This window comes from Leptinotarsa decemlineata, unplaced genomic scaffold (genome assembly GCF_025532065.1).
Source record: "Leptinotarsa decemlineata unplaced genomic scaffold, Ldec_3_MD MMD2_tig00000008_RagTag_RagTag, whole genome shotgun sequence".
NCBI lineage: Eukaryota > Metazoa > Arthropoda > Insecta > Coleoptera > Chrysomelidae > Leptinotarsa > Leptinotarsa decemlineata.
In genome coordinates, this window is record NW_027412537.1 from 7,846,184 (window position 1) to 7,860,893 (window position 14,710).

A 14,710-nucleotide genomic window follows, 5' to 3' on the forward strand; every position below is an offset into this window, starting at 1 on the left:
CAGTGTATGTCTGCAGTATGCAATGTAATGCCCGCTTTGAGTAGACCCATTGTGATTCGAAAGTGCAAATAGATTATAACGACAAGAAGTCCTATTATCTCCTGCATAATGGCTCTTGTGCTTTTTCGCTATCGCTCAATTTTTTGTAACTATTCCAGTAACCATCTCGTGTTTGATAAACATTGGATTATACTGTTGATGAAACAGGTGTTGCCAATATGTTTCAACACATTAAGCCCAAGGGTTTTGACTGTAGAATTTCTGGTTTAATTTTGTTGTAGCTGTTGATGATATGTTCGCCACTGCTGTTTTCTTCCGAATAATCACGGATGCGATGATTCTTCTCATCATAAGACCAGCGGGATGAGGAATTTGAAGTTTAATTGCTTGAAACTGAATTGGGTAGATTCATAGTAACATTCAAGTAACACTTGAATTTTCACTGAACAATTTACAAAACTGCAACACGTGTTTCGCCTGAGCAATAGCTTGTTCAGGCGTGTTGTTACTGACTAACTTCTATCCAATTAATGCTTTATATAATATAATCGTTACTGACAGCAGATCAAACAAATTGCTGTCAACATCAGTTACAAGATAAATATGATTAAACTCCATCCACTCCAAAAATCTACGAAAACAAGTCATTCTCCAGGTATATTCCACTTCAAGAAACGATAATTAGCGTAGCAGTACATTTTAAGTCAGTGACGTAAGATTGGTATTTTGATGTTAGCTAATTCGTTTGCCCCCTACACTCGTATGAATTTTTTAATTTCCAAACACGAAGAAATGCGAATTTGATATTTCATCAATAACATAACAATAACAACAAAGACTTGAACCTGGTTTACAGAACAAACGATAATTCTAGCGAACTTTTTGAAAACAATAAAAAAAAAAACTTTGGTGTCGGATAGATCAGGAGTTAGGTTAGATCAGGTCCAAAGTGAGTGGGTCTATTTGACCCTCCACCGCAACCCGCAAAGGTTTATTGTGGCTCACACATATTCACACTCGGCCAAATAAACCCAGCTTTTTAACGAAGACGATTAGTTTGTATGGTGGGTGGTCTTTCAGGTCAGATGGTAAGAGTACGGCTCTGCCGAACTCTAAAAACCTGATTCGGTCCCCAGCGGGGCAGGCACAAAGTGTGTGCTCTGCTGTTTCATCATTTTCCAAACAGAGGCGACACACTGTCTTATGACAGTCCGAGTCTCTGCATATGATCATTCAAATGACAGTGACCTGTAAGATGGGCCAGTTGGACATCGTAGTTAATCCCTACTGTAGTCCAACAACTGTTTGGTATCAAGCTTCGAAGGGTTAATAACCTCTTGGAGTGAGCCAATCCTGGAAGATTCTGCCAGGATTGCCTAAATAAGTTAACTTGTGGGTCTTGCCCAATAATTTATATTGGCCAAACGGAAAATAATTTTCCCAAGGAATAAAAGAACATAGACGTATTTTTTTGAATATAAATACCAATTCTACATTTGTAAACCATATTTGAATTGAAGGGGTTATAATTTTAGGAGTGATTAATTTTTGGGAAAGAAAAGTTTTTGGCTTTCTACGACTCCATCTTGATACAAAAAAAGGAAGATTCCCTCATCCTTTTTTTGTATCAAGATGGAGGAAGATTCCCTCATCCTTTTTTTGTATCAAGATGGAGTAGTAGAAAGCCAAAAACTTTCTTACCCAAAAATTATTCACTCCTAAAAATATAACCCCTTCAATTCGAATAAGATTCCTCTTGGCTGGGATTGAATCAAATAGGTGAATGAATGTCATTACAATGTCATCGATGACATAAGCAGATCAAGCTTATTCCGTGACATTAAATATCGTAATTCATGAATGAATTGTGTGTATTTTCTATAATGTTATCCAATTTGGTACTGAAGAGCCTTAGGGCAAGTGTCTAAAGGCGAAACATCGATGTATACCAGTGAGGATGACAGTGTTCCTTGTAAGTGTAATTTGTTACCATTCATTTAAAGTAGAACTCATGTGAATGATACCTGATTTTTATTCCACAACGAATGTTCGAAATACAAACTGAGTAAAGAAAAGTATCTTCTGTATAATTCAGTGTTCATATAGAAGTATTTGTTCCGAAAGAAATTTTTTTCTTTCGTGTAATTCAATGTTTATATGAAAGTAGCTGTTTCAGGAGGACTTTCTTTCAGTTTGTGTCTCAAAGTTACTTCTTTGCATGATCTACTCATCCATGTATAGAGTTACTTATTTTCAAATTGATTACTTTCTTCCTTTCTTTGGAAGATTTCCTCATCCTTTTTTTGTATCAAGATGGAGTAGTAGAAAGCCAAAAACTTTTTTTCCCAAGAAATAAACCATATTATTTTGGCAGATATATTTTAACCACGACTATGATTATCACATTTGGAAGATTAGCTTAGAAATTGCTAGATTTGAGAGAATTTTCTGAATGGTCAAATAGATTGTAGTTTTTTTCCTATATTGAATTTGTTTTCTAATGTTTAAATTGGTAATTAGTTTATTACATGTCCATTTAATTAGTTGGTAAAAACAGTTCACGTTCAGAATTTCAAACAGAACATCAGGTAGACGACCTGACAAAATTTGTTCACAATCAATGATTATTTTTGCAGGTATTTTGACTTGTCCTCACGATGATTTTAAATTTGACAGAAATATTCAACTCTTTTGAATTATCTCTGTTGAAGTCAAATTGGGGTAGTTACCCTCTGAGGGCAACGTACGCATCCTCCCAATCTCTTTTATCGGTCAACGCCATCGGTCGAGATAAATTCATCAGTTCGTTTTATTTGCGACAGCGTGTGCTTTTTTGGCAGAGCTGTATGTTTCCCTTGTTTTAAGTTTTGACTTCCCAGCCATCTGTTTTCAAGATTTAAGTTCCCGGTATACGTGAACTGTTAAAAAAATGAGGCGAATGATATGGAAAACATTGTTCTACAATGTGCTACATTGTTCTACAATGTTTTCCATATCTTCCTTGTGAAATGGCCTGAAAAATTTATTGGATTAATTTTTTTATTCGTTTCTTTTCAGGAAGCATACCGGCGGTGGGTGTGCAGTTCTCTGGTGCCTCAATACATGCGCTCGGGAGAGCGTATCCGACCGTGTCTGAGTGTCTGTGAAGACGTGGAGCAGCAGTGCCCGTATCTGTTGCCCGATCAGACTTTATCGCCGGGAGAAGCGGCCCATCCGACGCCGCAATACGCCGGGGAGCCAGCCTTTCTCTGCCTTGGTATGTATCTCTTAGATCGGCCCCAAAGGCCGGACCTGAACTCTAGTGACTTTTCCAAACAGTTGCCTTACGATTAGTCTCGAATACGGAAAGGGTTACAAAAAGACTTTGGGCCCCACGTTGGGTGCCGAGATGCAAAAATCTTACTTAGGGACAATCAGCTGGTGGCTTCAATTATAACTCGGGTTTCTCTCAGATCTGTTTATTCTCACCGCAGTCCGAGAAGGCGAGAAGTTACACATTCGTATAACCAAGTTATAAACAGATTTGTTTGTCTTGTTCAAATAACACCATACACCATAACTACTTCCGAACACGTAACAAACATCATTTTACCAGGTAGCGGATCGCTTAGGGTCGACCGACTTCCGAACACTTAAAAGAGTAATATCCAGATGATGACAAATGGGACTTTGTCGAAACGGCGGTTTGATTGAAGATAATCTGTTTAAAAAAATCTGTTATATATATATAGTTATATATATATATATATATATATATATATATATATATATATATATATATATATATATATATATATATATATATATATATATATATATATATATATAGACTGAATAGTTAAGACCAAAAGAGTTTTGTGTATTGAAAGCAATTTACAAAAATAGTTGTTTGAAGAAATGTTCTTTATCAAAAGGAATACCAACAACATGAACAAAAATACTGAGCTCCACAACCATGGTGTTGGTGTGCCTTTTAGTAATCCTGTTTTGTTTTTTACTGTCAAATTTTCAAACTTCAAATGTCTATATAGAATGTCAATTAACAAATTTCAAATATTTCCTGTGTCCTCTCTCTTTATGGTAGCTACCACGCCACTTGTAAGTGCCAAGCATGGCCAGTGAAATAATTTTAAAATTACAAAATCTTTTAAATGTTCAAATTAAATAACTTTATTGTACTTCTTCTGTGAAACTCAAAAAATTTTAATGTGAGACACTTTTCTACTTTGTTTTTCTCATTGCAACGTCTGACTTCTTACTATAACCTCAAGTTGGTAAGTATATTTTCCACCTATTTGTTTTACAATTTTGCTGCAATGTTCTCAATTTCTTGTAGATGTCTTTATAAAGGGAATAAACATTGTCGAAAGCTTGACCATATAACAAAGAGTATTCTTTAAACCACAGCCCAGTACTTTGACTGCATCCCCAACAATAGCATTAACCTTTCTAGATTATATACATATATATATATATATATATATATATATATATATATATATATATATCAAAAATTAAACAATTTGTGGACACAACACTCAAAAAAGGGGGGCAAACCGCGGACACGTGTTTCTGGCTATTGGCCAGAGTGTTGTGTCCACAAATTGTTTAATTTTTGATTTATATCATGCACACTCGATAAAATCTCTATTTATATATATATATATATATATATATATATATATATATATATATATATATATATATATATATATATATATATATATATATATATATATATATATATATATTTCATCTGTCGTGTTCAGTTCAGTTCCTGAACTGAACACGACGGCGATAACCATTCCCGCATTCCCCGATTTCTATTCGTCACCTTAACATGACTTCAAATTCAATTTCATGAATCTTCAGCCAATCATAAAACTCGGTTAGTAAAAATATCTAATACGAACCGCCAATTGTACAGTTCACCTGGACTATTTCGCAGCTTGTTCATTTCTATGTGCTGGTTTTTTGGCCTTTGAGAGTTATCTCATTTCCTTTTCAATGCCAAAGATAAGGTCGACAAGTTGGAAAAATCTGGAGTTTTAAGCTTAAGTGTCCGGAGTGTAATAGTGTTTATGTGGGACAATGCGGACGAAATTTCCAAAAATGGTATGCTGAACATGAAAGGTCCTTCAGACTAGGAAAAAATGATTCGACGTTTTCAAACCATTCCTTGGCATGCAACCACAAGTTTCCGAATCTAAACGATACGGAAATTCTGCACTATGCAAGGAAGGGTTACAAACTCAATTATTTAGAATCCTTGGAAATTCATAAGCATAAACATTGCGGGTGCAACCTGTTAAATGATCAAATCAATTTATTTTACTCTCCGCTTTTTAAATTTTCACATCCGCATTGTGAACTGTAAATTCAGGTACTCAATCAAGTACCTGAATGGTATATATTGGCGAATGTAATGAATCATTGTTAGTTTATTGTATTAGTTTGAGAATGTCCATATAGGACGAAACTGCAGTAACGTTAGTTACAATTAAAAGTGGTAAAAAACATAAGAAATTTTCATTTCTCTTTTCATTATCTATATAACTTCTTCCACAGGAACTAGGTATTGTACTACAACCTTTCGTTTTTTCAACTGTAGAAATTCTCGGTTTAAGTTTGTGCCGAAAGAGATCTCAATATGTTGGTAGTTTTAAAAGTTGTTCTGACATCATATCTATTTCTTCTCAATATTTTAAACAAACTGAGAGCATAATGTATGACTGTTTTGGTTGATTTCCAGGTTTTGTCATGGTTTTCTTTGGTTACAATCTCCAAACGTTTCAACTGCAACTGCGGCAGTCATCTTCAGTGGTGTGGTTGAAGTGCTCCTCTTGACATGTCTTGACCACCGCAGTTGCAGTTGAAGCGTTTGGAAATTGTAACCAAAGAAGACCATGACAAAACCTGGTAACCAACTTAAACACTGTCATGTATTTTATTCATTGTATAATCTAATAGAATAATTATGTTATTGACATTTGAATCATGGTATATAAAAGCATGTGTACATTCATATTCTTGTATCTTCAGACAATAAAGTACATTTTTTATTGAACCGAATAGAATTGATTTAAAATATAGATCCGGAAAAATAATCTAAAATCGTGATGGAATATAAGATGTGCGAAACGTCTTATGCCTCTGAAAGAACCCATTATCTTTTTTTGTTTTATCGCATAGCGGATCTCTCGAGGGCATACATCTGCTTAAAGCATTCAAAGCTTTTAATACTAAACCGGCCTTTTCGCTGCTTTCCTGTTGGCTTTCCACGGAAACGAATAGATGGCTTTGAAGAAAGTGGCTAATACATGGTAAATACACTGCTCAGTTCAGGTATTTTTGCATTAACGTGAGCCTCATCCACATTTATGGATTACTTCAAAGCTAAATAGTGGTATTGAGAAATCGCAATTTATGTTTCAATACTGCCACATCGGTAGGGTTATACAGGGTGTAACTGAATAAGTGTAAAACATTTAAAGAAGTGATTCCTTATCGAAAAAAAGATAGGATCTTTCATATTAAGGAACTTCATTGGAGCATCCCTTGTTAAGACACAGCCCCTTAAAGGGGGTACATGAAATTTGTATAACACTTTTTTTCACAAGCACTGAAAAAATTAAAATATTGAAATTAACCTGACGTTTTGTACTACCAAAAAGAGACTTAGCCAGTAATTTATTTGGTTTACCCATGGTTGTAAGGGGTGGAAAACGCAACCCCTAAAATGTATTTCCAATTTAACTTTTTGTCTTATTATTTGTTTACCATTTGAAAATTCATTTCCGATAGCCTGTTGCATTCTAAACAAAAAACGTCTCTTGGGTTTTTTGCCCAAATAAACCAGTTCGCAGCCAAAAATTATTTTACAAACAACTACAGAGATACATCGTCATGAATGCGAACTGGATTTATTCTTATTTTGTAGTTGATACCTGCATTGGACGATTAAAGGGTAATAAACAAAACTAATTTATTAATAACAAAACATACAACATGTAGAAATCATGGTACATGTTCAATTTGTCTACCTTCAGACATTACGCATGCGTCTAGACGTCGGCGCATTGAGCCACGTATTCGCTCAAATATTTCTGGAGTCTCTCTGATTACTCTGCACGCATCGATGATGTGATTTCTTAAGTCCTCTACATCGCGAACAGGAGTACGATAAACAAAATGCTGTTAATGGCCCCAAATAGAGAAATAGAGAGGATTGAGATCCGGGGATCGAGCGGTCCAGTTCTGTGTTCCCACTCGACCTATCCTCTGATTTGTTTCAGTTAAATGCTGACGTGCTACTTGACTAAAATGGGCGAGAGCCCCATCATGCATAAAAAACATATCCCTTCCGACGCCCAAAGGAACTTCCTCCAGCAGTACTGGATGCACTTCTCTTAAAAATTGAACGTATGCCTCACCATTTAATCGAGGAGGTAGAGAATGAGGCCCAATTAAATCATCCCCAATAACTCCGAGCCACACGTTAAGAGAAAAATGTTCTTGATGGTTAGTTTCGACAATAGCGTGAGGGTTTTCATCAGCCCATATGTGGTTATTATGAAAATTAATAATCTTGTCCCGAGAAAAACTACATTCGCCTGTGAATTCTATCGTCTTCAGAAAGTCACAATTTCTTCTGATCATTTCCAGCACCCAATTGCAAAATTCAAGACGGTTCGGAAAGTCTCGCGGTAACAGTGCCTGTACTCGTTGGTAAGGGTATAAGAGTTGTTCCTTTAAAATTCGAAATACCGTCATATGATCAACATTCAGCTGGGAAGCAATCTTTATAGTACTGGTAGTAGGTTGTTCTTCAATTGAATTAAGTACTGCTTCCTCAAGCTGTGGTGTTCGTACTTCTCGATGGCGACCAACATCCTGCGTCTTTTTGTCGAATGAACCATATTCTCGTAATCGTTGATGAAGTCGAGCAAATATTCTATGTGAAGGATGCTGCCGTTGAGGATACATTTCAACATATCTTCTAGAAGCTTCTAACCCATTCCCCTGCGACAGACCGTTAACGTAATGCATATCAGCCATTTCCTCATTTGTGTATGCCATTTTAATAACAAGTGAATTATTAAAGTAACAAATCAAGAACAGAACAACAACACACAATTAGTATTAATTCAATTCCGAAAATTCACAAACTGACAGCGTCATACCAATTTAATTGTCACTATCGCTAATAGCGATCTACTAGCGACCTACTAGATAGATTAGTTTCGTATTTTCGCATTTATGACGATGTATCTCTGTAGTTGTTCGTAAAATAATTTTTTGCTGCGAACTGGTTTATTTTGGGCAAAAAACCCAGGATACATTTTTTGTTAAGAATGGAACAGGCTATCGGAAATAAATTTTTAAATGGTAAACAAATAATAAGACAAAAAGTTACATTGGAAATTAATTTTAGTGGTTGCGTTTTCCACCCCTTACAACCATGGGGTAAAGAAAATAAATTTCTGGCTAAGTGTCTTTTTGGTAGTACAAAACGTCAGGTTAATTTCAATATTGTAACTTTTTTAGTGCTTGTGAAAAAAATTGTTATACAAATTGTATGTACCCCCTTTAAGGGGCTGTATCTTAACAAGGGATGCTCCAATAAAATTTCCTTATATGAACGATCCTATCTTTTGTTCGATGAGGAATCACCTCCTTAAATGTTTTACACTTATTTAGTTACACCCTGTTTTTGAATCGTTGTATATTGCCTTCCAAAACGAAAGATGTTTGCAAGTCGATTTCATCTACAGTGTAAATGAATTTGTCTCACTTCTTATGGAAACACCCCCGTATCTTCAGTAATATTCGAGGTAGAACGATGAAACTCTCAGGAATGATGGAAATGCTCAAAATGCACCTACCACCTGAATGGGGTTGGCCAAAGTGATATACACTGTCCGCCACTCGCGATGGAACACCCCATTTTTACGGTAAAACATATTAGGTGGCAAAATAGGCTCAAAATTCCTTCAGATTCGTGATCAGGACTACCAACTTACTACGAATACACTTTTTTCCTGAAAATTGATTGTTTTGTTTTTTAATTTTGAAAGTAGTACTTCGAAAGAATTTTGAACTACATAACAATTTTCGCCACAAAATATCCTTGTTTGTTTTTAAATAATGGGAAAATGAGAATATGAACTAACATTAACCATCCTAAAACCTGACTGATTACATGTTTCCGTTCCTCTTACAAAATTACCATTTTATCTCTTATTGAGAAGGAATTACTTTCCTGACAACAAAATAAAAAATGAATTATTTATATTTATAAACTCGACAAAAGTCGAGTTTCTCTTAAACAATTTCATTCATGTTTTGATGTCAAAACCAAAAAAAAAATCTACTTCAATTATTACGGAAGATACGGGGGTGTTTCCATGAGAATTGGAACAAATTCGGATTTTTCAGGACTGAAGAGAGTTTCATCGTTCAAACTCATATATTACGGAAGATACGGGGGTGTTTCCATGAGAAGTGAAACACACTGTATATATATATATGTGAGTAAGTAGTATTAAGAAGTAGTTCCAATTACCATGTTATTTGAAGCTCTACTTTCCCACTCGCCTATATAAACGAAATATTCATTATATATATTTTTATATTATATAGTTATTGTGATTCTTATATAATCAGAAATGATAATTGAATAAGGAAATTAGTTGGCTCCTTAACTATATCATTTAAGGGGAGCTGTTGGAAGATAGGTTGCACTTGAACTTTACTTATAGGAAAATCGTAACGGAAACTTCAAAGAAAATGTGGCTCGAAATATCTAGAAAGGAAATCTCTGAATAACTAACCACAGTCTAACCATTACCAGCCAGAATTCTTCATTTTCAACCAGTTCATCGCCGTTGAAGATGAAAGCGTTCAATTCCTGTAATGGCTTTCATAAAATACTGAAGGGCTCGTGGAATTGGTGTTGCTCACTTAATGTAGGATAGTTTCGAAGATGCTATTCATGTAATTGAATTGGTCGATACCTGATGAAAATTCATAACTTATTCAAGTAAAACTTCATTGTGAGATTTCCACTAAACAGTTTCACAAAAACGCCGCAACACGTTTAATTTTCGGACGATAATTTCTGAAACGTGAGGAAAAATTCTCTTGAAAATTGCAAAGGCAAAATGTTATTAGTAAAGTTGAGTATCCTACCAATTGGGTAAATAGTATGATGATCGTAGAAAAACCAGATGGATCCGTCAGGCTTTGTATTGATCCAAAACTACTCAACAAATATATTCAAAGAGAACATTTCATTATCCCACTTCTGACACCATGTTATAAGCCTTTCGAAACATCAATAAACGGGGAAGAACTTTATTATATTTTAGTATCTTCTAACAGTTTTTGTACCTTCTAGTAGAGTCAAGTACGACTACAAGAGCACGAACTGGTCTGAGTTCAGGACGTCCATTAACAATCTCACCACTATCAAGAGGAACATTGGTTAAGATGATATTGATGAGATTTGTGGGCAATTCGTCCAGAACATCCGAAGAGCTAGAGACGTCTCTACAAGGAAAATTGTGCTGAAAGGCGATAGAGACATCCTTCCGCTTAATGTTGTTGAACTCATTAGGCAAAAACATAGGATGCGCAAGGATTGTCAAATAACACGTGACCCTCGTAGCAAGGATCAAATGTTGAAACTTGCTGCGGAGATTAACGAGCGCACGAGAGAGTTCACCATGAAGTGGAGAATGGCCAGAAGACTGGGTAACCAGTTTGAGACTATTCCGACCATACGCAGTGACGGGTCACCAAAAGGCTCAACTATTCGGAGAATACTTTGCCAATGTCCACTTAGTTAAGCCCGCGACGTCTGTTATGAACACAGAGCATCCACAAATACTACAAATAACATCATGAGCAGACCGGCTCCGACAATACCGGAGTCGACATTTGCTGAAGTGGATCACAGACGTCGACGAGGTGATTGCAACATCAAACGTCTAGGGAAAAAGAAAACCCCAGACGTTGATGGGATTGAAACAGTTTTACTCCGCAATCTACCGCGAAAGGGTGTTGTACAACTAGTACATATAGTCAATGCTACGAGTAAATCAAACACCAAGACTGAACCGTAGGTAGTTCCCATCCATAAGTCTGGAAAACGGAAAAATCTCATCGATAGTTATCGCCCAATCTCGCTGCTCAGTGCGGTGGCGAAGTTCATTGATAAGATTCTCTTCAATAGACTTTTTCGCCTGGAAGATAGGGTGAAACCCATTCCCGAGAAGCAATTTTGGTTCCGGCGAGGTCGGAATACAACTTCCCAATTGATCCGGGTTGTTCACGGGGTGAAGGAATCCTCCAACCAGGGGAGGAATACAATTATGGTCCTGTTAGACATCCAAAAAGTTTTCTATAGAGTTTGGATAGAGGGATTTGTCGCCAAGATGTGGTCGGCAGGCATGCCCTTATTTGTGATTAGGATTCATCAATCCTACCTGAGCAACCGAACTTTTCGTGTGAGAGTGGACCAAACCACATCTACTCATTATCCAATAAAAGCAGGTGTCGCGCAGGGGTCCTGCCTGTCAGCAACAGCTTCAGATCCACCTCGATAGGTTGGTCGTGCCGTACTTCGAGCGTAATAAAATCGAGATTAACCCTACCAAAACAGAACTCGTCAACTTCACGAAGAAATTTACTAACGTGAAGATCTTCGGGAAGTTGCGTGTAAAGAGCAATTGCGTTGACGAGCAGAGGAGCGCACGATATCTGGGAGTTATCCTGGATAGGCGCCTGAATTTTCAGAAACATTTGAGGTTGGCGATCCAACGAGCGGGTGCTGCGGTTAAACGCACGTACCCGCTCATTGCACGGAGCTCGAAGCTTAGTGTAGACCACAAACTGCTGATTCACAAACAAGTAATCAGACCAGCTATGTTGTACGCTTGTATTCTACAGACTAAAAACGACTCTGTGGAGACTCGAGACGATGCAGACTAAGGTGCCCCGTATCTGCACAGTGACAGATACATTTCATTGAATGATCTGTTAGATCTGGCAGGAGTCAGACGATCAATGAACACATCAGGAGGCTGTCATATAAAATCTTCAAGTTCTTTCTGCCGAAAAGCCTGCTGACAAGGTACATCACGGCGCTTAAGAGTTATTATAATTAGCCCCAAAAACACGGGCTGATTTGTGAAATGCTAGATATCTTCCATGAATAGCGCGAATGTGATCGCGCTTAGTTCATGGAATAGCTGGTTAAGATAATTCACGTATTCTCGTGATATCAGAATTACTCTTAACTGGTTTTTTTTATGAACGTTCTCCAGGGGACTAGTGATAATCCTGTAACACCCACTAAGTACACTTAGTTATGAGGTTTATCTTGCGTAAGACTCGGCAGGAAGCGGGAAGTCTTAGACTCTCCCACTCCCGTTTGTGGGAGAGATGTAAATATTGTATATATACTCTGTTCGTTGGACCTTAGAGTTACTATAGAAAAATAGGCAATAAAGAATTTTTTGATTTTTGATTGTACCTTCTAATTGTACCTCTATTCTTGTTATCCGCCGTCATGACAACCACCCTAGGGTTACTATTACAGGGTTATGGACATACATATAACAAGATTAACAAGTACAAAACTGTGAAACAACTCATAGAAGTTTATAGATTTTGAAAAGAAGTTATTGGTGATAATCGTCCTAATTTTTGCTGATATTGCCACTCATGAGTTAGTACGATTCAATTTTCAAGCCATTTTTCCTCCGTACTTGGAATAAAGGTCCTAAGTTGTGTGTTGGGTAGTACATTTGGCTAATGATTCATGAACTTCAGGATCTATTGAAGTTTTGGGCATTTTCAACTTTTCGAACAAAAATTAAAATTTTCCAACATGTAACCAAATTTCCTGAACTAAATCGAAATTGAAAAAAAAAACTGCCGTGAAGGATTTTATTTACCTTCTCAATGGTAATGAGTTTTGTCGATATTTCAGCTTCCAATCTGTCTCCCGTCGCCGAAAATTGTCAAAGTCTATTTCACAATTGAAACAAAAACAGTTCTATGAAATTGTTCGATATTTTCAGTTTTTAGTTTCAACCTTTTTCTCAATCGGGTTTTAAGTGAAATCTGGATTAATTTCACTGTACTATTCCGAAACCTTCGAACCATAGTAACACCCGAGGGGCGATTGTAACCTAAATCCAATCAAGAATCTTGCCTTACAACGCAACTTCATCCACCCGAGTCCGTCTGAAATGAAAAAAATGTCCCCGCAATCTTAACGTCCGTATGATTGGATGGTAATAGAGATTGCCACCTATATCTGCGGTTCACGTCTGTCACTTTATCGAGAAGGAGACCCTCGAACGGCTTAAAGATCAATCAATAATTCACGACCCACACGAGCTACGTGAAATCTCTACGGAATCGTAGTCGTTCTTATGAGAAAACGCTGAACGAATGGGTCGGAGATGCCCTAACTGAATGTTTGCAGAACCGGCTCAAGGATATTTAGGAGCGTAGGCACAAAATGAAATACGCAAATTAACGTTTTTTTCATGAAATTTTCTGAAGCAGTTATTCAACATTATTCAGCTCTTTTTGCAGAAATCGATTTTTGGTGGTTGGTTTAGGGAAGTCTTCAAAGTCTATATTCAATTTATTGAACTTCTGACTTTCTGCCATGAATATTCATCTAACATTTCACATAGAATTATTTTTTTTGAAACTTGATTTTATAAACACGCCTGCACTCTTAAGCGATTGTAAGCTAACAAAGTTTTTCGCAAACAATATCGTAGAAAATTGGGTAATCCTCTAAGTCCCCTACAGATATGTCGACGACGTTTTAGTTTGTTGCACAGGTAAACATTGACAATTATAATCGTTCCTCCAACACATCAGTTTCATTCACCAAAACATAAAATTTACAATAGAATTCGAAACCAATAGTTTGATTAACTTTTTGGACCTGACAATCACAAAAATTGCCAGCAAACATAGTTTCGCAAATTACCACAAAGCAAATAGTTTATTAAAAATCCAAATTTGATAAAATACATGCTGTAGCACTGCTAAAAAGTTACCTTTGCGATCGTTTTCAAAGAGTTGTGAATAATAACGAAAAATCTGATTCAATACAAAACGGTTTTCCTCAAAGTTCAATATTGGACCCTCTCTTATTCGTTCTATTCACATCTCAATTTGCAACCATGCAACTATGCCGACGATACTCAGCTGTACACGGAATTCGACGAGAATTCAATTAGCAAGGTCCTATGGCAAACTAATACCGATGTCGATATGTTATTATCCTTGTCAACTATAATTGCCTATCTGTTAATGCATCTAAATCTAACGTCATGCTCTTTGGTAGAACAGCGCCGAGAAATCGTTGATCTGGCCTCATAATAGATGGAACAGAACTTCCCTCGAAAGAAGTTACAAAAAACTTGGGACTATATCTTGACAACAGTCTTCGTTTTAAAACACATATTTCGCAAATTCTGTAACGGTGCTACGTCGTACTACTTACTATTGTCTAATAGACAGAGTCAGAGATAATATAGAAAACATATGATGCAATCCTGAGAGCCATCTATCATATTTCCGTGAAACATAATAAAAAATCCAACCGTAAAGTGACCCAACACCTAAACGAGAACGATGGAATGATATATTCATCTCATTGTATTTCAACTTTGAT

The 14,710-nt window shown here is 36.5% G+C and overlaps 1 protein-coding gene across 1 annotated transcript in view; it reads left to right on the top strand.

Annotated features, from left to right (window-relative positions):
• Positions 1–14,710, top strand: part of Mid1 (calcium-permeable channel component Mid1) — a 228,157-nt gene that overhangs the window by 201,944 nt on the left and 11,503 nt on the right. Inside the window, exon 2 of the mRNA XM_074170961.1 lies at positions 3,058–3,256. Within this exon, the coding sequence (XP_074027062.1) occupies positions 3,058–3,256 (199 nt within the window). The remainder of the gene's footprint in view (positions 1–3,057; positions 3,257–14,710) is intronic.